The 27,275-nt window shown below is 47.6% G+C and overlaps 1 protein-coding gene across 1 annotated transcript in view; it reads right to left on the reverse strand.

The window, feature by feature from the left end:
- LOC138526013 (uncharacterized) overlaps nt 1–27,275 on the reverse strand; it is an 805,753-nt gene that overhangs the window by 106,922 nt on the left and 671,556 nt on the right. Inside the window, exons 35-38 of the mRNA XM_069636306.1 lie at nt 18,862–18,928; nt 18,252–18,343; nt 541–643; nt 116–207 (exon numbers count right to left, since the gene is read on the reverse strand). Of these exons, the coding sequence (XP_069492407.1) occupies nt 116–207; nt 541–643; nt 18,252–18,343; nt 18,862–18,928 (354 nt within the window). The remainder of the gene's footprint in view (nt 1–115; nt 208–540; nt 644–18,251; nt 18,344–18,861; nt 18,929–27,275) is intronic.

Genomic DNA, 27,275 nt, shown 5'->3' on the forward strand with positions numbered 1-27,275 from the left:
TGGAGCGAAAGTCTGTGGCAAATAATGGCAAGTTGGAGGAAACAACATCTGATTGCACATTGCACAAAATCAACATAAACATTCACCACTTCTAAATATGAAAATAAATCCTCACCTGTCTGTGTGACCTGACCACGTGCTTGGCTGGATCCTTGTTGCTGGGATATGCATGGCTAAATTGCTGTGATGATGTTTGGAGTGATGCTGCTACAATGAAAAGCAACAGCTTGTCAAAGATAGATGGGTCTACTGAGGTTTCTCAGGATTCAAAGTTAATGTTAGATGAGCAGGAGCTAAAACCAGCTACTGGGTGCCACGCATAACCCAAGAGGAAGGAGCTACTGCTGGGGAGTACTCACACAGTGTACTGTGAATCCAACTTCCACATGAAAAGAACACTTTCACCCCTCCCTCTCACTGGACATAAGAAAGTGAAAGGCAAAGCTTTAAAATCCTTATCTGTGACTCCTAACTACACCTTTAGAATTTGCCACCTTCCTCGCCCACCTTAAAGACAGAAAACAAAAAAGGCATCCTTACCTTGGTCAAATCCTACTACAGATCTCACAACTTTTTGTGGTGCCACTGCTGCTGGGGACTTAGGCTCGATCATCCCTGCTGACACAGCAGACAATTTGTGTTCCTGAAATTTAAAGCATACATAAAAAAATATTACTCACAGATCTACCACCTTGACCTTACCAAAAATACTGGGAAGCTACACGCCAATATCAGATGGCACTCATTTCACTGGCCTATATTTGCACACTCCTACCAGGAGCTACTTTTGGCTCCCCCGGTCAACTGGTGCCTTACAAGCTTGCATATGTGAAATTAATTGACAGTATTTGAGAAAGGTAAAAAAGAAGAATTAGGGCTCATCTAGTACAGCTTTGAGCATAAGAGATCATATCTAATGTGTACTTCTTCTATAGAAGTTAGATTTACGGTGCAGCGTTTAATTGCTCCTTGTTCCCCTGTTAACACCCTTACTGTTTACTTGGTTTACATTTCAGATCCTCGAAGAACTGGTGCCTGTGGTAGGTATCTCATCTGATGCAAAAATATCACAGTATGAAGAGGCCATAGCCACAGGACAACCCGGGGGACTGGTGTTCATGCATTGGTAGAGTGCACTAAGGGTGATATTCACTACTTTACAAAAAAAGATTGGAGCATTGCTTTCTGAATTGGAGCATAGAATTCCCTGGTTGAAGGAAGCCGATAGAGTAATCCCTCTACCAACTCACCACAAGAGATTTGGAAGTATCATTAGAAACAACTAAAAAACTAGAATAATTGAAATCAGCTTGCAAGCATCACCTCCTACATCTTTAAGGAGCAACTTCAGTCTCACACAATAGAACCCCACCTAATCCTTCCAAACTTCCACTGCTGACATATTGTCATCTTCCCCCTTCATCCCTCCCTGAATGCTTGAGTATTTTTCATGCACCTTACTTGTCTTAAGGTACCTGACTGCAATTCTGCCCAGACGACTGTTTGACTTTTTTGACATTATGTGAGTGTTATGTGAAGGCATCATGAACCAAGACACAGACAACAGACTCAAAGTTCAAACAAAGGTGTTTATTAACTTAAATGTCAGGATGGTTGAAGGTGTAACTTGACCTATGCTAAGGTGGATTTCCCTACCTGAATGAAACTAAGGAAAATCTGAGACAAAGAGTTCAAATAAAGCTAAACAATGTGTAGGGATGTCAATAATGAAAGTAATGGTGATCAACATAAAGTTTTGAGCCTCTTCCAGCTCTTAGCCTCTTCTTCAGCTCCTCCTTCCCCAAGTTCCATCTAACAAAGTTCAAAAGCAAAAGGGTCTTGGGGCTCTGTTCTCAAGACCGGACTCACTATTCCTTGCGTCTGCCCACGTGCCCTGCTACTTGCTGCCTGCACACCATCCATCTGCAGGGGTACAGTTGTTGTGACCACCCCTGCTGGAATGGAAGACTCCCGACTGGGATACCATCGCTCCACAGCCCAGCCCCAGGACCCAGTTGCCCACCCACACCTGCCTCTGGGGTTGCCATGTCGGGCACACCACCATCTGGCACCACTGGCAACCCCCAGCCAGAGAGGCAGAGGGCCACCAGCTTCAGTGCCAGGGAAGTTGGTGTCCTAGTGGAGCAAGTCCTGGGGCAGTATGATGCCCTCTTTGGAAGTTCTCGCGCCGACTATGAAGGACAGACCAGGATCTGGATGGACATTGTGACTGCCATCAACGAGGAGGGGGTGGCAGTCCGCGACTTCAAACATGTCAAGAAGCGCTGGGAGGACTTCAGGTCCAGGACCCTCGACAAGGCCCGGTGCCTCTTGAAGGCAGCGGATGCCAAGGGGTGCCGGGCCACCTGTCCGACCACCAAATGAGGGTCCTGGAACGCATATGCCCAGCGCTCCATGTCCAGGTCCTTGAGAGGCAGACCCGTCTGGAGTCGAGCGGTAAGTGTACATGAATACTGATTGGACACTGTGCGTGTTGTAGTATGCCAGTAGTGTGCAGATTGCACATGTGTTTTTGTAGAGCCATGTATGGATGTGTATGTACAGGGGCGTGAGGCTGACACATGCGAGTCCTCTCATGTGTGAGACACATGGATGGTGTATGTGTGGGTAAGCATGCCGGCCAAATGCACATGTGTGAGCACACATGTTTTAATTACTGTGTATGTACGTTGGCATGGTTGTGGTGTCACACATGGATGTTGGTTCCAGCTGCATGTATCTGCACTGTGTACATGTGCATGTGTGTGTATTTCACAAGTGTGCAACTGTGATGCAACATGGATGCATGTGGCACTGACATGTAGAAGGCTGAATGCCAGATGTGACATGGATGGCGATCTCATCACTCTGACGGTTGGTGGACATGCACACATGCATGTAAGTGTGTTGTGTGTGTGCATGTGTTGTGTACTCCCCGTGTTTCATGTGACGTCAGGCTCACCTTTGGATGCTGATCCTGTTGTATGTGTATGGATGGTGCTGCCTGGTACAGTATTGCTGTGGAATCGCTCATGTGTGTGAGTAGAAATGACATGTGTGTTAGGGAGGGTGATGCCATGTCTGAAGTTTGACACTGCCACTCATGTACAACTGTCATGTGTGTATCAGTCCAATGTACAGTGCCCTGATGCCTGTGTTCTATCTTTCCCTGTTTGCGGCGTCAACTGATGAAGAGGGCGGAGAGGGTGCTGTGGAGCAAAGCGGCAGGGATCGCACCACCAGCCGGAGACACAAGGCCCGGCTCCCCTCCCAGATTGTCATCTCTTCGGGGAGTGAGGAGTCTGGTGCCGCATCCCAGGCCGCAGCTGCCGAGGGTAGGTCCAAGAGGCGGAGGTTGGAGATGGACTCCTCGGCAGCAGAAGGTGCAGCTGAGACCCCACAGGGTCCGACGGAGGAAGAGGGCATGGAGTCATCCAGGTTGGTGGGGGGTTTGGAGGAGGAGGAGGCCGTGGGAGGGACACACACGGGGTCTGGAGGTGGGGATTCCACTGGTGCCAGTGGTGCAGTGCAGGGGCAGGGACAGGAGGCAGCACAGGCCACCGCGGAGGTGCCTGTGTGTAATCCTGTCCCTGATCCTGTAACTGCATCATCCGGCACCAGCAGGGATGCCTACGTCCAGACCCGTTTTCAAGGAGGGGATGGGCGCACAACAACTGGCCTTCCTCTCCCTGCGGACATGGCTATCCGGGACTGTGTTGAGCCTGTCCTGGCTGGGATAGTGTTGCGTCAACGGGGCATGCGAGGTGACCTGCGGTGTTTTCGTGACGACATTTCAAGTCATCTCGGATGCCTCTTTGACCGCGTTGACCTACTGGGACAGGTCACCAGTGCTGGATTCCTCCGTGTGCTAGACCTTCTTGCGACCCCCTCCTCACCTGAACCCCCTACGCGCCAGTCGTCCTCGATGCCATCTTCCCACCCATGTATCACCTGGGTACCCTGTGGAGCTGCCTCTGACCCAGCGGCCAGGCTGGTGGAGGACACATCCCTGCCACAGTTGGGAGTCGGATGTCCAGCAGGGGTGGCCACCACGACAACTGCACCCCAGCCGGAGGAGGACGTGCAGGCAACAAGAGCCAGGCGCAGGCACAGGCACAGCAGCAGCAGCAACATGGCGGGAGCAATGATGGCTCGGGGCCTTCAACATCGGAGGGGCAGGCATCGGACAGAGAGCAGGAGGACCCAGGATTGCAAGTGTCTTCCGTGTGGCAGCGGTTGGGCCATGCCATAGATGCGGACGGAAGAGGCACGGCTCACAATGGTTAGGGCGGAGAACTCCATGCGGAGGGCACTGAGGCGGGCCGAGTGCCTCGAGGCAATTCGCAGGTAGTTGGAGGCCAACATGTCATCGTCCCTGCGAACCTTCGGGCCATGGAAGAGGACCGCCTCCAGGACATTGAGCGTGAGTTCGATGATGCCCTGGCCCGGGACATCCAAAAGTGAGCCGTTGGACTAGCCCGCTGCCATTGTAAATAGTTAGTTAGTTAGTTAGTGTTAGGTTTCATTTTGGTTTTCATTTTTTTTTGGGGCGCTTGGACAATACCCCACATTTTTGTATATAGTTCTTCATTAGTTAGTGTATTTTTGTAGTTTTTATTTGGACAGTTGGGCTCATGGACCCAGGATTTCATCCTTGTAAATAGTTGGTGTGGATTTGTTGCCATTTTCTTTTTTGATTTTTCCATGGAGCAATGGATTTTACTTTTTCATTTCTGTTTGGATTTGCTTTGTTGGAAGGATACTTTGGAGACATTTTTGATTTCATATATTTTGGATTCTGATTTTCTTTTTTTATCATTATATGACATTCTGCATTCTTTTCCTTATGTCCATTGTTCGGTATTTGATTTTCTTTCACCACATTTTTTGTTCAATACATTTGTTCCCGTACTTCAATGTGTGGTATTCTCTCATTGGTTTCATGCATGTCACAATGTGGGTTTTCACATTCACTGGCACCCATTGTGTGTGTGACGGAAATGTGTTGATGTACATACATGCCAATTGGGTTATTTCATGTAATGTGCATTTCAATGTGGGGTGTATCTTATGCTTGGTTGGTTATTTGGGCAGGGGTGGCGTGCCGTGGGATTTTGGTGGCCATGAGGGCCATGATTATGGGTCATGTTGACATGTTGGGGGGGAAATGAGTGGGGGCCTGCTGGCAGGTGCCCCTCACTGCGGGGGGTTGGGGTGCTGGGGGACATGAGTGGGGGCCTGCTGGCAGGTGCCCCTCACTGCTGGGGGGTGGGTGTGCAGGGGGACATGAGTGGGACATGAGTGGGGGCCTGCTGGCAGGTGCCCCTCACTGCTGGGGGGTGGGGGTGCAGGGGGACATGAGTGGGGGCCTGCTGGCAGGCGCCCATCACTGCTGGGGGGTGGGGGTGCTGGGGGACATGAGTGGGGGCCTGCTGGCAGGTGCCCCTCACTGCTGGGGGGTGGGGGTGCAGGGGGACATGAGTGGGGGACTTCTAGCAGGTGCCCCTCACTGCTGGGGGGTGGAGGTGCAGGGGGACATGAGTGGGGGCCTGCTGGAAGGTGCCCCTGACTGCTGGGGGGTGGGGGTGCTGGGGAACATGAGTGGGGCCTGCTGGCAGGTGCCCCTCACTGCTGGGGGGTGGGGATGCTGGGGGACATGAGTGGGGGCCTGCTGGCAGGTGCCCCTCACTGCTGCAGGGTGGGTTGCAGGGGGACATGAGTGGGGCATGAGTAGGGGCCTTCTGGCAGGTGCCCCTCAGTGCTGCGGGGTGGGGGTGCAGGGGGACGAGTGGGACATGAGTGGGGGCCTGCTGGCAGGTGCCCCTCACTGCTGGGGGGTGAGGGTGCAGGGGGACATGAGTGGGGGCCTGCTGGCAGGTGCCCCTCACTGCTGGGGGGTGGGGGTGATGGGGACATGAGTGGGGCCCTGCTGGTAGGTGCCCCTCACTGCTGGGGGGTGGGGGTGCTGGGGGACATGAGTGGGGGCCTGCTGGCAGGTGCCCCTCACTGCTGGGGGGTGGAGGTGCAGGGGGACATGAGTGGGACATGAGTGGGGGCCTGCTGGCAGGTGCCCCTCACTGCTGGGGGTGTGGGTGCAGGGGGACATGAGTGGGGGCCTGCTGGCAGGTGCCCCTCACTGCTGGGGGATGGGGGTGCAGGGGGACATGAGTGGGGGTCTGCTGGCAGGTGCCCCTCACTGCTGGGGTGTGGGGGTGTAGGGGGACATGAGTGGGAAATGAGTGGGGGCCTGCTGGCAAGTGCCCCTCACTGCTGGGGGGTGGGGGTGCAGGGGGACATGAGTGGGGGCCTGCTGGCAGGTGCCCCTCACTGCTGGGGGGTGGGGGTGCTGGGGGACATGAGTTAGGGCCTGCTGGCAGGTGCCCCTCACTGCTGGGGGTGGGGGTGCTGGGGGACATGAGTGGGGGCCTGCTGGCAGGTGCCCCTCACTGCTGGGGGATGGGGGTGCAGGGGGACATGAGTGGGGGCCTGCTGGCAGGTACCCCTCACTGCTGGGGGGTGGGGGTGCAGGGGGACATGAGTGGGGGCCTGCTGGCAGGTGCCCCTCACTGCTGGAGGGTGGGGTGCTGGGGGACATGAGTGGGGGCCTGCTGGCAGGTGCCCCTCACTGCTGGGGGTGGGGGTGCAGGGGGACATGAGTGGGGGCCTGCTGGCAGGTGCCCCTCACTGCTGGGTGGTGGGGGTGCAGGGGGACATGAGTGGGGGCCTATTGGCAGGTGCCCCTCACTGCTGGGGGGTGGGGGTGCTGGGGGACATGAGTGGGGGCCTGCTGGCAGGTGCCCCTCACTGCTGGGGGGTGGGGGTGCAGGGGGACATGAGTGGGGGCCTGCGGCAGGTGCCCCTCACTGCTGGGGGGTGGGGGAGCAGGGGGACATGAGTGAGGGCCTGCTGGCAGGTGCCCCTCACTGCTGGGAGGTGGGGGTGCAGGGGGACATGAGTGGGGGCCTGCTGGCAGGTGCCCCTCACTGCTGGGGGGTGGGGGTGCTGGGGGACATGAGTGGGGGCCTGCTGGCAGGTGCTCCTCACTGCTGGGGGTAGGGGTGCAGGAGGACATGAGTGGGGGCCTGCTGGCAGGTGCCCCTCACTGCTGGGGGGGTGGGGGTGCTGGGGGACATGAGTGGGGGCCTGCTGGCAGGTGTCCCTCACTGCTGGGGGGTGGGGGTGCTGGGGAACATGAGTGGGGGCCTGCTGGCAGGTGCCCCTCACTGCTGGGGGATAGGGTTGCTGGGGGACATGAGTGGGGGCCTGCTGGCAGGTGCCCCTCACTGCTGGGGGGTAGGGGTGCAGGGGGACATGAGTGGGGGCCTGCTGGCAGGTGCCCCTCACTGCTGGGGGGTGGGGGTGCTGGGGGACATGAGTGAGGGCCTGCTGGCAGGTGCCCCTCACTGCTGGGGGGTGGGGGTGCAGGGGGACATGAGTGGGGGCCTGCTGGCAGGTGCCCCTCACTGCTGGGGGGTGGGGGTGCTGGGGGACATGAGTGGGGGCCTGCTGGCAGGTGCTCCTCACTGCTGGGGGTAGGGGTGCAGGAGGACATGAGTGGGGGCCTGCTGGCAGGTGCCCCTCACTGCTGGGGGGGTGGGGGTGCTGGGGGACATGAGTGGGGGCCTGCTGGCAGGTGCCCCTCACTGCTGGGGGGTGGGGGTGCTGGGGAACATGAGTGGGGGCCTGCTGGCAGGTGCCCCTCACTGCTGGGGGATAGGGTTGCTGGGGGACATGAGTGGGGGCCTGCTGGCAGGTGCCCCTCACTGCTGGGGGGTGGGGGTGCAGGGGGACATGAGTGGGGGCCTGCTGGCAGGTGCCCCTCACTGCTGGGGGGTGGGGGTGCTGGGGGACATGAGTGGGGGCCTGCTGGCAGGTGCCCCTCACTGCTGGGGGGTGGGGTTGTTGGGGGACATGAGTGGGGGCCTGCTGGCAGGTGCCCCTCACTGCTGGGGGGTGGGGGTGCTGGGGGACATGAGTGGGGGCCTGCTGGCAGGTGCCCCTCACTGCTGGGGGTAGGGGTGCTGAGGGACATGAGTTGGTGATCATATTGCAACGTGACATGTGGCTTGGTTAGGGGGCATGCCCATGGTGGATGGGCTGCCTGCGGGACATGACCAGGGGTGCAGGGTAGTCCCCTGTGGTGTGGGCTGCCTGCAGGGGCTGTGGAGGGGGTAGAGGGGACACCTGGGAGGACCCACACTGCCAATTCACGTGTAGGACTCCCGGCCACCACACTGGATACACGTACCCCGCTCTGACAGCAAAATCGCGTGTGAAATTTCACATGCACCCCCGAAATACACATACCCCGCTCTGACAGCAAAATCGCATGTGAAACTTCACGCGCACCTCCGAAATTCACGTACCCCGCTCTGACAGCAAAATCACGTGTGAAACTTCACGCGCAACCCAGAAATACACATACCCCGCTCGCTCAGGCCCAATCGCGTGTGACACTTCCCGCGAACCCCAATAATACATGTACCCCGCTCGCACAGGGCCAATCGCGTGTGAAACTTCCCGCGAACCCCAGTAATGCATGTACCCCGCTCGCACAGGGCCAATCGCATGTTAAACTTCCCGCGAACACCAGTAATACACGTACCCTGCTCGCACAGGGCCAATCGTGTGTGACACTTCCCGCAAACCCCAGTAATACACGTATCCGCTCGCACAGGGCGAATCGTGTGTGAAACTTCACGCGAAACCCAGTAATACACGTACCCCGCTCGCACAGGGCCAATCGCGTGTGACACTTCCCGCGAACCCCAGTAATAAACGTACCCCACTCGCACAGGGCCAATCACGTGTGAAACTACCCGCGAACTCCAGTAATACACGTACCCCGCTCGCACAGGGCCAATCGCGCGTGACACTTCATGCGAACCCCTTTAATACACGTACCCCACTCGCACAGGGCCAATCGTGTGTGAGACTACCCGCGCAGCGGGGTATGTGTATTCGGAGGGGTGCGCGGGAGTTTTACAGGCGTTTTCGAGGTTGTGAGCCTGTGTGCCATTTACGGGATTTGTGCGCTGTACATGGCGCACGGGGAGGGGTTGGGGGCGTAACTGGCGCTGCTGCAGGGTCGATGCGCCACTCTGTGCCACGGCTGGTTTTGGATGTTAAAATCCATGAATACGCTGTGCGCGGAAATGGATTTTAGCGCACGCGGCTGGCGCATAAAGTCGCACACGCACACTGTGCGCCAGTCGCGCGCGCCACTTGTGCGCTCAATTCTATGAATTACCCCGTTAGTCTGTTCTTAAACGCCTCAACTCAGCCTTTCATCCTTCTGAGGTTGATAAATGAGTACCAACACAGGTTGGGTGATATTGGGTGTATATCTTTTCTATATAAAGCGCTTAAGCGAAAGTGCTATATAATAACACATCATTATCATTTGGTCATGGACTTCTGCTTGCATTCGTAGTAATTTAGTAGTATGGGCCTATACACACTGATCTTAACAATACAATTGGCCATCCATTCTTGAAAAGAAACTTCTCTCTCTGCTGAAGAGTTACTGTACGTTAAACAACATTCGTACTGAGATCAGGAAACCTGTCGACTCTTATTTGGCAAAACAAATTGAAGGTAAAGTTATAACTCCATTTGAGGGGTTGCCCTTGCCTCAAAATAAGCGGATCATTAAAACTCCGGCCTTAGATGAAAAGCTGCTGTCTGTTGAACAACGACGTGATGAGATTAAGAAAGCCGTTGATTCCTATTTGGCTTCACAACTGAAAGAACAGCATCCAGGATGCACCACCAACATTTAGGAAAAACCTTTGTTCAAGCCTACCCGTGGACCTGCCTCTCATAACCAATGCGAGGAACATATCCCCACCCAAAAGAATTCGCCGAACTTGAAGCCACCGTCTACAGCTGACAATAAACACAATCTGTGTCTCAATCAGAATAAGTCACAATCTCAATTTAACTCTCTCATAATGAAATGCCGGCACAGACCTTACAAACCCTATACTCTATGAAGAAGTAATACACTGAGTATCTTTGAAGAAATACCAATGCTAGGAGACATTGCTTCAGTGGACATTTATCAAGTGGAATTTATACACCAAAATGATCTAACAACAGTCAGATTATGGATTCCCTTGGGTATTGTTTTTAATGCCATATTAGTTATCAAAAATGAACGTGTTTACGTTGGGTTTTATAAGTGCTCAAGATATTTACAACAATATTGCTCCACCTCTGCCGTCTCACACATAAAGATTGCCAACAAAATGCTCTTCATGTGTTTGTCATAATTCACATGCTCAGAAACTTTGGACAGAGCCTCAAGCATAACAACTCTGCACTGTTGAAAAGAAAGGAGCAGGAAAAAAAGAAACTTTTGCCTTGCCAGTTGGAATACACGAGGCCATGTCCATCTCATGAACGCATCGACTAATCATATTAACAACTATGACATACTTGCATTTCAGGAGACCTGGCGGGCGGATGTTCCAATTTCGAATGATAATAGTATTGCATTACTTCCGGCAATAGCAGCTCAAAAGGGCCATCCAACTTCTGGCCTTCTTGTAGCTGTACAAATGAGCACAGGTTTCTCATTGCAGCCGTGGATATCTCAAAATAACTTCATGCAACTAAGTCAAAATCTTTCATCAAGATCGAGTACTATCCCTGGTGAATGTCTACAGAAATCCATCTGGCATTTCAGACTGTTTCTAAAAAGATCTGATTTGTCTTTTGGACACAATTGCTGTAGATTCCACCATATCTAATGTCATACTTATTGGACACTTGAACTTGCGCTGCTTGGTGCCAACTGCAGGAAAGATTAGTAATGCCACCATCAGATGGTCCTCACTAATGAGCGAGATATGACTCATAATGGCTATTGGCTCATTACCAGGAGATCTCTCCCCCTGCAGCACATGGTCCCGAAGTTCTTCAGAAAGTATAATTCACTATCTCTATACAGATGAACAATTATATGCTATGGCAAACAAATTTGAAGTAGTTAATCAACTACACAATGACCACAACATGCTAACTTATCATTTGACGTGGAATCTTGAATCATTCTCTACGATGAGCAAGTGGCTTAAACAAGACCTAATTGTTAATAACGCTAAGATGCGTTTTCGCTGGACAGAAAATAACCTTTTGAAGTTCAATGATAAACTTTTATGCAACTAATTAAGAAATGATGATACACCTTATACTGCTGCTCTTAACTTCTTCAAAGTCTTTTTCAAAGTCCCAAAAGCATACGCATTGTTTTGATGAGGCACTGCAGTTAAGAAAAGCTGAATACCGATGCTCCAAAAAACTTGTTAAACAACTATCCGACAATGAAAGACCTGCAGCACTTAGAACTATTAAATCCAGATTCAGGAACTGGGTATGTGGTCAACAAGCCCTTCTATATCAACATGATGGTGAAACCATGTTAAAGGCATTAGCAACTAAAAACACAGCCCAAACATGGGTCCTCTTGAATCAGACAACACATGACACTCAAATCATAATTCAAATAAATGGTGTCACAGAGCAGCAGTGGCTTACGTATTTCTCAGAATTATATGGACCACCCATTTGACAACTATACAAAAGACATCCACATCCTGCACCACTTGGCAATTGAAAATATCTGAGGAAGATATTCAATCTTTCATTATGAAATCAAGTCGATCGGGGGCCTCTGGCCCAGATGGGTTTAGCAATGGTATGCTAAAGATTCACCATCACATGTGGTCCATTAATCTAAATAACATATTTAATTAAATCATCGAAAAAACGCCACATCCCGACATCTTGGCTCAAATTGTGATAGTTCCAATTTATAAGAAAGGAGATTGGTCACTTGCCAAGATATAGACCAATCGCGTTGCTAGATGTGCCCAGAAAAATGTTTGCGCGTTTTGTGCTCTAGGAGTTTAATACATGGACAACACAGTACCAGAAACGCGACCCACATCAAGCTGGTTTTGTGGCTGGACTGGGGACAACTATCAACTTAATGACACTGCATGCTATTAAACATCAAGCCCATGTGACGAAACAACCGCTTAATCTTGTTTTTGTTGACTTTCATGCAGCATTTGACTCTGTCTCTCGCCAACTTCTCATCAATAAATTGCAGAAAGCAGAATTTCCGGCCACATTAGTTGACATAATAAATGAGTTTCACACTGACACTTCTGTCCAAATTAGACTCACCACTGATGTTCTGCTTTCAATTCCCTTGCAAACAGCCAGAGGGCTGAAGCAAGGTTGTATCATTGCTTCTGCCCTCTTCAATCCTTTCTATTTTTGACATGCCATAGTCTTTTGAGAATGTATTGGCCGATGCTCCAAGACTAGGATGAGAAAAGGTGTCTGCATTATTATATGCCGACGACCTGGTCTTGCTTTCCAAGATCCCCATAGGTTTACAAAGGATTCTACATTCTCTATCGTTGTATATAGAGGCCAATCAGTTAAACATCAACACTGAAAAAACTAAAATTATGCTTTGTAATGTGAAATCTTTGGGTAGAAATAGACTTAACTGGTCTCTTCAAGTCACAGAGCTGCAAGTAGTCAATCAGTACATATTTTTAGGTATGCTCATCGACAATCAACAACACGATAGAGCTCATTTACAACCATTGGAGTCTAAATTATCAACTGCAATTTCTCAAACAAAAATCATACTATACAAGTATGGTACATTTTCTATTGCTCCGGCAATTCATTATTATAATCAGAAAGCCACCCAGTACTTTTCTATGGTATGGACTAGATTCATTATCGAGGGCCATAATGAACAATTAATTCTTACAGAGAATGGAAGCCAAATACTGGAAAAAGATTTTGACTCTCCCTCAGTGTGTCCCATTAGCTTGGTTGAGATTCAAAATTGGACTAATCTCTCTCAAAGCTTTGTACCAATGTAGTTTGTGTGCTTTATTCAGAAAATGAATATTAGTTGCCAATACAAACAACCTTCTTAAAACATTGGGGCTCATTATGAGTTTGCTGGTCCGGTAACAACGGTGTTACCAGACCGGCAAACTACGAGTTGTGCTCGCGGGGCCTTTCTGCCCACCAGTTATAACCTGGCGGGCAGACCGGCACACAGCGATGGGTAATTACCGGGTCCGCCTACCCCGGTAATTGCCCATTACCGGGTGCCGGTAATTTCACAAGTTTGGCGGCAGCCGTGCCGGTTTTACCGGCTCATAATGAGGCCCATTGTCTGACTACATATTCAACTTGATCCAGATCCGAAAACAGCTAAACTGAAATTATACTTGGCTGATTGGATCGAGACACGAAAACAATGGGCCTCATTCCGAGGTTGGTGGTAGTCATGGCGCTATTAGCGCCATGACTGCCACCAATAACGGTACCTACTCCACCCTAGTTCAATGGGGCCTTACCGGTCCATTCCGACCTTGGAGGGACCGGTAAGTCCCCATTGAATAATCCATTCCCATTTGAGCCCCTATAGGGCTCAATGGAAATGGGGAAGTAGTTAATAACGGTACTGCAATTTGCGGTACCGTTATTAGCTCTGAATTCCCTCAACGGGTCCCGCTAAGGGCGCCTGCTAAAACCAGGCACCCATAGCGGGACCCGCTAAGGGACCTCGGAATAGGGCGCAAAGGGATTACCGGCACCAGTGTCCTTACCGGTGCCAGTAATCCCTTTGCGCCAACCTCGGAATGAGGCCCAATGTCTTTTGTACAAGGACTTCATTACAAGAGAAAACATTTTGTGTGACAGAACCATATCTACCTGCTTATCCATCTACGACTCCAAGATCAGCTATTTTGCGTTTTAGATTCAATTTATGGCCTACTCGATCAATAATGGCCAAAAGCAAAATTATTAGTCAGACTCGGAGTTATTGTCCTTTTTGTGATAAAAATGATGAGCAAGAAACTTTACGTCATGTTATTTTACATTGTCCTGTTCTATCATTTGAAAGAGATAAACACTTGTCTAGGCACTTTGGACATCTTAGAACACTTGATGTAGATAATCTATGGTTTCTGATTTTCTCAACATCACGTACATCCATTTGAATCGCAAGTATGAACTTTTTGGACCCCTTGTCATTACTGTAGTATTTGCACATACTTTTGCGTGATCCCAATTGTCTGATTTGAGCCTGAAATGTTCATGACTGGGGTTCTAACAACATGAATCTTAGTGTTTTTACAGACTGCTGGGTGCCTTAGCTCCAAGTTGGTCCATTTCAGTACATTGATTGGGTTTTAAAGAATTTATTGTGTAAAGCAAAGTGCCCTATGTATAAGAAATTGGCTTTTCTTCACAATTGCTAAATACCCATTTTGTATAACTAAAATGTCAGTAGTGCCTGTATAAATATGCATTTCCCTTCTTCTATCCATCATTGTCAAACATGTGCGTTTTTTTTCTTTTCTTTATTGAGGGTTTATGTCTGCTAACATTTGCTAATAAATATGCCTTATTTTAGTATACCTTTATCTTTAATTTCCCTTTTTTTCTTTTATTGATACTATTTGAATATGTAAAGTGTGCTTTAGCCTAAGGCAATTTGTTAATCAAGGTCCTTACTTTTAATTGTGTTGGAACTAGATGCCAATGTTATTTCAAAATAGCAGACTAGAGTATAAGACTGAATAGTAAACTGAGCCTAATAGTTAGAGCCGAGATAGATCTACCTCAGATATCCTCTTTAGGTATCAAACCTAGTCTAAGGAGGCCCACTCGAGTCCTTGCAGAACGGGAAGGACCAACAGAATCTATTCCTCCGCTCGATATAAGTGAGCCAATAGCAGTAGATCAACCTACCATGGTAGGAGAAGAGGTATTTTCCTTGTTGACCGACTAGCCAGAGATTCAGGTCAAGATCCTGACTCATACTATTCTGAACAGGACATTGGTTTTGGTGAGATGGAAAAGCCTGAAAAAAACATTGAGATGGCTACCATAGAAGACCTGTTAGCTCAGCTAACCGCCCACCAAATCCAGGATGAAATCCAGTTCCAAGCTGGACTAGATAGAATTGTTGCCTCTCATCAGAGACCTTTACTACCTCATGGGATTTTACAGCCATATTAAGGAAGGGGGGATCTGGGGATTTAATTTCTCAATTTTGAAAGATTGGCCCATCAGTTTCACTGGGAGGATGAACTAAAAACCTGTTAACTGGCTACCTTGTTGAAGGGGGAATTACAGAACTCCTATCAGCTATTAAATCCTTCGGGGACAACATATTTTGATGAAATAAAACAAGGTTTACTGAGGAGAGTATGACAAACAGATAATTTTTACAAACAGAAACTCAGGATTATATAAATGCACCCTGATGAAACACCATTGGAACTTGGGGCCAGATTACAAACACCTTAACTGTATGGTTAGTAAAATAAAAATCCTTACCAGAAGTGTTAGAACCATTTACCATAAAACAGTTTGTAAACTCATTACCCCCACACCTACAAAAAGTGGTTCTTCAATTAAATAGACCCAGTCTAATATTGTCTGTTGAAGAACCCAAAGAGAACCGAGAGGATTTTCCCATCCCCATTTCCCAATTAAAGATACAAACCAAGACAGATCATTTAAGCCCATAACATTAAACCTGACAAAGGGTGAAAGAAAACCTATAATAATCGGAGAAAAAGGAGAGGTGAAACCAGAAGAAGGCTAACACCCAAAACCCACCTCCATGGTATGCTCCTCATGCGGGTAATCCCGACATTTGGCCAGATAATGCCCTTCTAATAAGAAAGAAGAGCCCATGGAGATTGGATATCTGATAGGAGAAGATTGGGAGGAGAGTTATTTCCCACAAGAAGAGATTAAATCTGACAGTAATTTGTTTTGTATTATTACTCCATTTAAGACTCATGACTCCGTTATAGTTAACGGAGTATCGGTTAAAGCACTAACCGATTCAGGAAGTAAACAGACAGCAATAAGAGACAATCAAATAGCAACCAGGAACCTTAAAAGTGGGACCCCAATAAATGTTAACTGTGTTCATGCAGACGAGGAGATATACCATAAGACCCCTGTTACTATCCAAGTTCAAAGGGAGACCACAACAATTTATGCTGCTGTCATTCTGGGGTTACGGGAGGAAACAATAATTGTCATATGAAACCATCCGAAAAATGCCAACAAAACACCTCCCCCTACTCCCCTTTCTATTCTTGGAAGGAAAAAGGTTTTGCTTCAGAAGGCTCTTTTTGGAGATGGGAATCTAAAGAAAAAGTATGCCTTTCTTACAAAGGGGAGCTGCTGAACAGCATCAGAGTAGTAACACTTGTTTGAGAAACCAGCTCTTAAGGGGAAGAGTATGTGATGAATCCAAAGGAGCCATCATGGGTTCCTCGGTGGTGACCTCCTCCCATGTAGCAAGGGGATGGCAGCCGCTACCTTATCCTGACTCTCGGGTGGCTATATGAGCGAGGATCACATGGGAGGAGACAACTATCAGGGGGGACGTCATGACTTCATTGGATGAGGCATGGTATCTCCTATGTTCCCATGATGAACAACTCCTGTTGCTGAATATCCTAATGGCCTATTACAATGTATCTGTTCCACCCTTTAGGGAAAGTAGAAAAGCTTTTTCCAACACCCTACAAATGAGCATCTCATTCTTGGTCTAAAACCTAATAGCTCCAAGAATATCCTTTAAAAAAACATCTTCAGTTAGAATTTCTCTTCATGTAGAGCTGATCCTTCATATGGTATCCTTGGAAAAGATTTTCCAACTAAAATGCATCCAAAACCATCAATGGACTTCAATTCCCACAACCACCCAAGTACTGAGACGAGGAGGATAAAGGAATTGACACAAGTGTATTGAGTATGCTAGTTTTTGGAGAAAGGTACCTGTATGGAGGAACTTTAAAAATGTGAAATGTGAACCAAATGGTAAGAGGCAGCTCAGGAGAAGACGTGACGGCTTCAGGGAAGGTGGAGGGAGGAGGAAGGCATGAGCCGGGGTACGGAAGCTGGTGGAACTAGTCAGAGTGCAGAAGCTGGAGACGTAAGCCGGTGTGGCAGAGCGAGTGAGCTCGCTGGCAGAGAAGGACAGAAATGTGATGCGAGCGAGGCTTGCTGTGGAGATGCCAGGAACCGCAAGAGGGTCCCTGGGCATCCAGCACCCAAGAGAGGAAGCGCTGTCCTTACCAGAGAAGCCAGCGTGCAGGAGCTGAGCTGCAAGGAAGCTTGAAGAGACATCAGAGCAACCCAGAGTGGTAGCAGGTGGGGAAGTTACACTGTGTAAGTATGAGCAAGCCCAGAAACACTACAGAGAACCAATGAGTCTGTCAGAACAGAGGGGGAACCCTGGGGCATTTCATGACCACGCCAATGAGAAATAGAACATTTTAAAGTTACAGAAAGCTAATTGGCAAGAAGATTGTTCATAAATCAAGGGCGCAGAAGATTTTGAACATTGTGAAATTACAGAAAGTAAAGCAATTGTTTGTCAAGTAGATATACCAAGAAAGGCTACTTGAAGATAAAAGGAACTATAAGACAAGAGCAGTCCTGGCAAGCGTACACCAGGAGGTTGTGAAAACAAGAACATTCCTGGCTGGGGAGTACGCCAGGCAACTGTGAGTGCGAGTGAAGTGCTGGCAGGAGAGTACACCAGGCAGTTGAAAGTGCATCAATAGTCCTAGCATGGAAGTACACCATGCGAATTGCAAATCTAGAAGGAGTGTCAAGCAGAAACAGTGTTTGTTAAACAAGAAAGGAACTTGTTTTACAAAAAAAACACTTTTTGTTGAAGAGGAACTTACAAGGTTGAACAGTGTTTGTCTAACAGGATTGTTGTGGGCCAAGAAAGACACAAAGGAACCGTTAGTCCAAGAGACATTTTGTGATATCAGTGGAGAACCAAGGGAAAGGGACTCACCATCTGGAATTAAGGTATTTTAACTTTTGGATAACATTTACGTTGGAGATATTCTACTTTTATTTAAGAACGCTTTTTGCAAGTACAAGGTTTTAGACATTTCCCTTGTCACTTTATTGTTTTCTTTTAGTGTGAGTGCCAGGGTAGATCAGATCCTTAGTTTGGGATTTTAGGTAGGGGAACTCTTCTTTAGAATAGGGTCACAGAGGCATTTTCCCCACCCGATTTAAGTTGAATAAAAGTCTATAAATCAAATATGAAAAATGTTGTCCGGCTTTCATTTCTGACCCCTCACACAAAGCACATTGCACAGAACCAATGTAAAAATTCAGCCCTTCTACATATAAAAACAAATCCTTACCTTCCTGCATGACTGGACCAAGTGCTTGGCTGGATCTTGGGTGCTGTGATACAGACGATTACGTTGCTGTGCTGATGTTTGAAGTGATGCTGCTACAATGAAAAGCAACAGAATGTCAAATATAAATGGGCCTACCTGAAGCTTCTCAGGGTTCGAAATTAAGATTAGATGAACAGGAGATAAATTCAGCTCCTGGGTGTCAGGGATCACACAGTATCAGTGGTGTGTCCAGACTCATTTGACTGGAGTGGCCCAAGTAGGGCACTAACTTATATAGGGGTGGCATGAAGTATGAGCGCACACACACATACTGATCATAGCTTAGGTAATGGGGTGGCCAATCAGATTCCAGCGATAGTACACTCCCTGGACCCGTCACTGCTCAGTAGGTAGGAGCTATTGTTGCGGAGCGAGATGCGACTACTCAGCACCCTGTAAATCTAACTTCTACATGAGATGAAAACGTTCACTCCATGAGAAAGTGAAAGCTTCAAAAAATAGGTTTAAAATCCTTAACTGTAACTCCTACCCCTGTAACTCCTAACTATACCTTTTAGCATTGCCCATATTTCTCACCAACCTAAAAAACAAAAAGAAAAGTCATCCTTACCTTCATCAAATTCTGTCATGATGTTTGTTGATTTCATTCCTGCTCTGGACTTTGTCTCCTGTCTTAGCTGGGATGAGAGTGACAATTTGTGTTACTGCATCTTAAAAAGTACAATACAAATTATTAGTCATAGATCTAGCACCATGACCTTACCAATAATACTTGGAAATCATTCACCACTGCCTGATGGCACAGCTTTATTTGCAGACTCCTCTCTCTCTCTCCAGTTAGCACACAGTGTCATGGGTCAGAAGGAGGAGACAGATTATGTGTGGTCATCTTCTCAAGGATTTTTTTAAATTAATAGAAAAATGCCTTACTATCCATATTCTATTGAGTTCCTTACCTAACACAACTAACTAGGGTGCTCGTTGTCAGTAATGAAGTGCAAAGAAAAGTCTGGCCTCCATCCAAAGTCTAAGCTACTCTGACCCTACAACTAATGCAAAACAACTAAAGTCCAGGACAATTACTCCCTTCTCCGAGGGCGGCTTTCTCAGCTCAGTTCCTTCAGTAAAGAATCTTCAGATAGTTCTTAGCTATCTTTCAAACAGGTTCGTTCAGTTGTTTTAGAGGATTCACCAAGCCTCTTGGTTTCCTCTTTCCCTGGAATTAGAGTATTCCTCTGATTAAAGTTCTTTGTCTTTGTCTTGGGTCCACATGGTCTTTCTTAGGGCTATACACAAGGCTCTCTTTCGCTGGTTGATTCTCCTGTGCTTGATTACTAATAGTGAGATGAGTATGATATTCCCAGTATCTGTTCCCACTCTCTTGGCTATTTGTCATGCCTCACACTTCCTCCTCTTGTAAGAATCTGTTTGCTGTTAGGACGGCAGCAAAACCATTTTACACCAGAAGGAGGCTCTTTAACAAGCTCCCCACAAAGAAACTTTGAAGCGTAGCTTCGGTACTGCCTCTGTCACGTGACTTGATTCTGCCCGAGTCACGTGTTCTACGCACGTATTTGTCAGGTCCTGATTCTTTTCTCCACGGAAGCTGCTGGCCCCACAGGTCCCACAAAGATGTGCAGCCAACTACTGAAGGTCACAGCATAAGTCTCCACACCCCAGAGGGAAAAGGGGAAGTGGGAGAAAATAAAAACAGAACACAGGTCGCTCTTTCTCTCTCTCTCTCTCGAAATAGCTGAGCACCTGCAGAGGGCGAGAAAACTACAGAGTTACTTTCTCTCAAAATATCTCTCTCCCACCTAGTTCCCCTAGAAGAGATTTATACCTGTTTAGCCTTCCTGAGATCTGAAAGGCTTGTATTTAAGAAGTTTCCTTGATAGTTCTTAAACTTTTAGAATCGATGAAAAAACTTCTTTTACTCATAAACAATAATTGTTGCAAATGTTTTAAATTAATTGTCTTTTTGAGTTAACTGGTAGAAGATGCTTTATGAGTTGAATTCTTCCAGAATAAATAGTTCCACATGTATATTCACCTTAAATCATGGAATCTAGGAAAGCAGATTGCAAGTTCAAACTGTCAGACACCTAATAGTTCACTTCCAAAATGACTTCTGTCCTTTTCTTCCTTAGAGAAAAGTAAACTGTGACAGTACTCCTGTGAGAACCATTTAAAAAGTCTCTTTTTCAAAAGAGTTCTAAAATTGCTGGTTTGAATTGATAGATAAATCTTTAGATTAAATCTTCATTTCAAATGAACCTTTTCTTTACTTTAGTGAAAATGTTTAAATGTCATTTCTTTCAAAGAATAGTTTCAAAATTACATAGAATTCAAAATACTATGCTCATAGTGTTGTTCATATTTAAAGAACATCATGTTCCTGAATTACATTGCTAAATTAGACATGAATATATTAAACACTTCTTCGTTGCAGTTAACACGCACAAGGAAATAAGAACAGTGGCTCTCCTACACATATAATGAAAGAAGTGTTTGATCAAGACACCTCTTCCTAATAATTTGCGCATTACTATCAAAACTGCAATATTAAACAGAACGAAATGGCAAGCGCTTCAGAAAATCAAAAAGAAACCACATTAACTTCCAATCAGAAGGATCTTTACATAACAACAGTCTCTGAAGAATGTGATTCCTAAACCTAGCTAAATACCTAAACTATATTTTAGAACTTGTTCATTAACCTTCTGATTCAACTTCTTCTTGAAACTACTTGAAAATATATGAATTGCAAATAGTCTTTTTTTCTAAAGTTCTAGAGCGCAGCGCTCCCACCAAAATGACCGCTTGTCTTGCCCCACAAAGGTTAAACTTGAAAGCTGACTCATATCCAAGATATTTTATCTTCTGGAAACTTATACTGGGCCAAAACATAGACTAAATAAGAAACAGGACCTTCCTGCTTCAGGTGTGACAATGAAAGGCAGTTTAGAATCCTGCTGATGCTCCCTTGTCTCATTGTTCTCCAATCACCTTACTGTTTACTAATGACCAATCAAACCCCTGCTTCCTTACCACCATGTTGAACTGGGATACTCTCCCTCTGTTATAATGAAAGTTAAGGATTAAAAGGGTACTTAGGAATTGATTACAAAATACAATACAAAACATAGGAAATCTGACAGTAGTTAGGTGCTTTCTTCGAAGCGTTCGGCGCTTCTGATTGTTGATTCTAGCGTTTCCTTATCGCTGTGCGTTTCTACGTTTCCTCCATTATTCTGGTGTCCTGAACTGCAGAGCCTTTCATCCAGTCACAGAGACCTTTCTCGCCACCTTCAGAGCTTCATGGTGGCATTCGTGTGAGGTCCATTTGCCTCATTCAGCGCTTCAGTGCGGCATTCAGGTGATGGCCGCTCGCCGCAGTCAGTGCTTCAGGGCGGCATTTCTATGAAGTCCGTTTGCCGCATTCAACTCTTCATGGCGGCATTCCTCTGAGGACATTTCGCCCATTCTAAGTCTGTTGGGGGCATTCTAACAGAGGAGTCTTCTCTGCCTCATCTCCAGCTGCATTCCTTCTTCACCTGGTTCATTTCGCAGAAGAGCTAGGAGTTCCTGTCTTCTATTTTCCAGGTGATAGATTCATTTGTAACATTGGGAACATTCTTCATTTGTCAATAAAGTTCAAACCTTTTGGTGCTCCTGTACCCAGAGGGTTGTCTTTATTTTTCATTATCTCAAGGGTGAACCAAAACCTGCTTTCCGTGGTACAGAAAGAACTGTTATTGAACACTTCCAGTAATTTAAATGTCTACTTAAAGGGCAAATAGGTTTTCTCTGGATAATAACTTGTGGCCTTATTCCAAGAAAAGTGTCAATACATGTGGAATGAACTTAGTGCACAGAACTAAAGGATGCTATCCGGAGTGCACCTACCCGACTCTAGTGCGACCCTCGTGCCGTTCGGTGTAGTCCCTTACTAACTTCTTTTTCCTTTTCGTTTGTTTTATTGTGGATTACCTGAAACTCTTTACTGTGTACTTCTCCAAACCAAGGTTAGTGGGGATAACTAACTAGTGAAATACATTGGGTTAATACTATATACGTTACTTATCTTGTTGTTTTTGTCACATAGATCGGAGAGTGTTCATTATCGCCCTTTCAATTGATTCCTCGCCCTGGCTGTGTGTTTCAAGTGTCAGTGGGTGTAATCAGTGGAAAGGGTTCTTCCTTGAGGACTCGTCACTGAAGTTAGGAAGTAGACGACATCAGGACTTGTATCCTTTTACATCAATATCCTTTACTTGTATTGCTTATAACTGTCGAGCTCCATGTCACTATTGGCTTTCTTTCACTCTTAGTTATTAGTATTTTCACTGGGAAGACTGTGTTGTTCACAACACTGATTCTCTGGGATATTGATCCTCTCACTAGGATGGGTAGGAGGTTCACAATGCTGTTTCTCTGAATTACTGGTCCTCTCACTGGGACCAGTGTGATGCTCACAATACTCTCTGAGTTACTGGCTCTCTCACAGATGAGAATAACATTCAAAATACTCTTTCTCTGAGTTACTGGTCCTCTCAATGGGACAACAATATTGCTTGTGATACTCTTTCTGTTAATTACTGGTGCTCTCATTGGAACGAGACTAATGCTCACGATACTCTTTTTTCTGAGTTACTGGGACGAGTGTGATGCTCATGATACTCTTTCCCTTAGTTACTGGTCCTCTCACTGGGGCGAATATGATGCTCATCATGCTCATTCTCTGAGTTAATCGTCCTTTAACTGGGATAAGCATGATGACTATAATCTATATATTTGTTTCAGTAACTGTGACGATTATACTGATGCTAATCATTATGACAGCCTCTCTCCAATGAGTAGCCCACTCTCCCAATTTGTAAGGGACTGCATCAATGTCAGGTACTGTCAGGTTACAGTGCAAAAACAAAGAGGTGATGGCTGGAAGGTTTAGACTGAATCTTAACCACTGGCATTGCTCGTGGCAACCCTCCAGACCATCGTTCTTCGCCTGCCAAGCCATTACAGAAGGGGAAAGACCATATGCAAATCAGGCTTGGCCCCACCCCAAAAGGGGCAGTCCAGCCCGAACTGCTAGGTCACATCCCTTCTGCACAAGACCACAAGCATCCCCAAACATGTTTCGCCCTTGTTGGGGCTCATCAGTGAGGAGTAGCTTGGGTCTCTAGGCCCAGCAGGCACGGGACCCACGTCTGGGCATACCCGTCCCACTCGGGGTGACAAAGCAAAAACAAAGAGGTGATGGCTGGAAGGTTTAGACTGAATCTTAACCACTGGCATTGCTCGGGGCAACCCTCCAGACCATCGTTCTTCGCCTGCCAAGCCATTACAGAAGGGGAAAGACCATATGCAAATCAGGCTTGGCCCCACCCCAAAAGGGGCAGTCCAGCCCGAACTGCTAGGTCACATCCCTTCTGCACGAGACCACAAGCATCCCCAAACATGTTTCGCCCTTGTTGGGGCTCATCAGTGAGGAGTAGCTTGGGTCTCTAGGCCCAGCAGGCACGGGACCCACGTCTGGGCATACCCGTCCCACTCGGGGTGACAAAGCAAAAACAAAGAGGTGATGGCTGGAAGGTTTAGACAGAATCTTAACCACTGGCATTGCTCGGGGCAACCCTCCAGACCATCGTTCTTCGCCTGCCAAGCCATTACAGAAGGGGAAAGACCATATGCAAATCAGGCTTGGCCCCACCCCAAAAGGGGCAGTCCAGCCCGAACTGCTAGGTCACATCCCTTCTGCACGAGACCACAAGCATCCCCAAACATGTTTCGCCCTTGTTGGGGCTCATCAGTGAGGAGTAGCTTGGGTCTCTAGGCCCAGCAGGCACGGGACCCACGTCTGGGCATACCCGTCCCACTCGGGGTGACAAAGCAAAAACAAAAAGGTGATGGCTGGAAGGTTTAGACTGAATCTTAACCACTGGCATTGCTCGGGGCAACCCTCCAGACCATCGTTCTTCGCCTGCCAAGCCATTACAGAAGGGGAAAGACCATATGCAAATCAGGCTTGGCCCCACCCCAAAAGGGGCAGTCCAGCCCGAACTGCTAGGTCACATCCCTTCTGCACGAGACCACAAGCATCCCCAAACATGTTTCGCCCTTGTTGGGGCTCATCAGTGAGGAGTAGCTTGGGTCTCTAGGCCCAGCAGGCACGGGACCCACGTCTGGGCATACCCGTCCCACTCGGGGTGACAAAGCAAAAACAAAGAGGTGATGGCTGGAAGGTTTAGACTGAATCTTAACCACTGGCATTGCTCGGGGCAACCCTCCAGACCATCGTTCTTCGCCTGCCAAGCCATTACAGAAGGGGAAAGACCATATGCAAATCAGGCTTGGCCCCACCCCAAAAGGGGCAGTCCAGCCCGAACTGCTAGGTCACATCCCTTCTGCACGGGACCACAAGCATCCCCAAACATGTTTCGCCCTTGTTGGGGCTCATCAGTGAGGAGTAGCTTGGGTCTCTAGGCCCAGCAGGCACGGGACCCACGTCTGGGCATACCCGTCCCACTCGGGGTGACAAAGCAAAAACAAAGAGGTGATGGCTGGAAGGTTTAGACTGAATCTTAACCACTGGCATTGCTCGGGGCAACCCTCCAGACCATCGTTCTTCGCCTGCCAAGCCATTACAGAAGGGGAAAGACCATATGCAAATCAGGCTTGGCCCCACCCCAAAAGGGGCAGTCCAGCCCGAACTGCTAGGTCACATCCCTTCTGCACGAGACCACAAGCATCCCCAAACATGTTTCGCCCTTGTTGGGGCTCATCAGTGAGGAGTAGCTTGGGTCTCTAGGCCCAGCAGGCACGGGACCCACGTCTGGGCATACCCGTCCCACTCGGGGTGACAAAGCAAAAACAAAGAGGTGATGGCTGGAAGGTTTAGACTGAATCTTAACCACTGGCATTGCTCGGGGCAACCCTCCAGACCATCGTTCTTCGCCTGCCAAGCCATTACAGAAGGGGAAAGACCATATGCAAATCAGGCTTGGCCCCACCCCAAAAGGGGCAGTCCAGCCCGAACTGCTAGGTCACATCCCTTCTGCACGAGACCACAAGCATCCCCAAACATGTTTCGCCCTTGTTGGGGCTCATCAGTGAGGAGTAGCTTGGGTCTCTAGGCCCAGCAGGCACGGGACCCACGTCTGGGCATACCCGTCCCACTCGGGGTGACAAAGCAAAAACAAAGAGGTGATGGCTGGAAGGTTTAGACTGAATCTTAACCACTGGCATTGCTCGGGGCAACCCTCCAGACCATCGTTCTTCGCCTGCCAAGCCATTACAGAAGGGGAAAGACCATATGCAAATCAGGCTTGGCCCCACCCCAAAAGGGGCAGTCCAGCCCGAACTGCTAGGTCACATCCCTTCTGCTTTGGGGATGCTTGTGGTCTCGTGCAGAAGGGATGTGACCTAGCAGTTCGGGCTGGACTGCCCCTTTTGGGGTGGGGCCAAGCCTGATTTGCATATGGTCTTCCCCTTCTGTAATGGCTTGGCAGGCGAAGAATGATGGTCTGGAGGGTTACAGTGGCATATTCTCAATTACATTGGGTCAGGGGAGACACATATTTAGTATAGAAAGGTTTTGGGAAGTTATTATGGAGTTTAATTTTAAAACAGCCAATTTTGCCCTTAACATTCATTGCAGTCTATGGAGAATGCCCCAAGCCAAGATGGAGGTCCTCAGTCTAAATTGTAATTGGCTGGTGATTGTTTATAGGGAAGACAGTGAACATTCTAAACTGCCTTTCATCGTCTTTGCCCAGCTGAGAGGTCGTGTACTAAAATGCTCCTGCTTAACTTGTTCAGGGGTTTCAAGTTCAAGCAGTCGAGCGGCTTCTTTGGAAAGTAAACAGGAATCTTTGTGGAGTTCGTTTTGGCACAGGACAGGAGTAAGAAGATTTCAAGTTGCCTAAGAAAATAAGTTTCCAAGACTCTTCACAAGATAAGTTCTTTAAAAACTCAAAACTCTTTATCTAATGTTCTTGTTGAAGAGTTAAATTGATTTTCAAGTTCATATGAAAACATTTAATAAGAACTGTAGTGCTATCGTTTGTTTTTCTTGGCTACGGTACGTTTTCTATCAAGCTTGTGGTTTTTCCGTTAACAAAAGCCTGCGCGTGAAAGTCTTCGCTTGAGAATCTAGCGCGAGCTTTTATGTGTCACGTGATACTATAGCGCGTGTGTTTTTCTACCCGCGGTTGGTTTTCAGCACGTGTGCGTTTACTCGTTACTTGGATAAAGCGCGTGTGTATTTTTCCCGCGGAATGGACATTATCGCGTGTGCTTTTTACTCGCTCCTTGAATAAGCGCGTGTGTATTTTTCCGCGGTTTGGTTTTCAGTGCGTGTACGTTCTACACGCAGTTTGGATTATTATGCGTGTGCAAGATATTTCCACGTGAAATTTTTCGTCGCAAGTTTCAAAAACAGTTTAAAAGGAAAAGACACTCTAAAAATAATAATAAGAAATATAAGAACTTTCCAGAAACACTAGAACTTCCATTTACTTTTAATGAACTTAAGACTTTGTTCAAGCTTCTTGAGTTTTTAGAAGATGATCTGCAAAGTTAATTTCACATTCATGGACCTACTGAGAAGGCTGGATGACCATTGAGATTCAAGTCAACTAGTAAGGAAGTCTAGTCAGCTTATCACTTCTCTGGGCATTCTGTAGAGAAGTTCCAGGTATGGTTTTTACTATTTTTGGTAAAGGATATTGAAAATTAAGGTTAGTATAGTACCCAATGAATAACAAGGTGTATTATATGTTTATGTTTTTACTACAGGTGAAGAACCAGCTAGTCAATAGCTTCCAGCCTGGTGTTTGTTAATTTGTCCCTTCCCCCTTTCCCCTGGAAGTGAGGTAAACTGAGCAGTTATATAGTATCAGCTCAGAGTGCCACATTTTGGGTGGATTGTCGGGGGCTCAGCAGCTTCCGCAGACACCAGGATCTCAGCCTGACAATCAATGGGTCGGAATTCTCCCTCTTTGGGTCTCGTCTACGAGT

This window comes from Ambystoma mexicanum, chromosome 7p (assembly GCF_040938575.1).
Source record: "Ambystoma mexicanum isolate Mex_15411 chromosome 7p, UKY_AmexF1_1, whole genome shotgun sequence".
Taxonomy (NCBI): Eukaryota; Metazoa; Chordata; class Amphibia; order Caudata; family Ambystomatidae; genus Ambystoma; species Ambystoma mexicanum.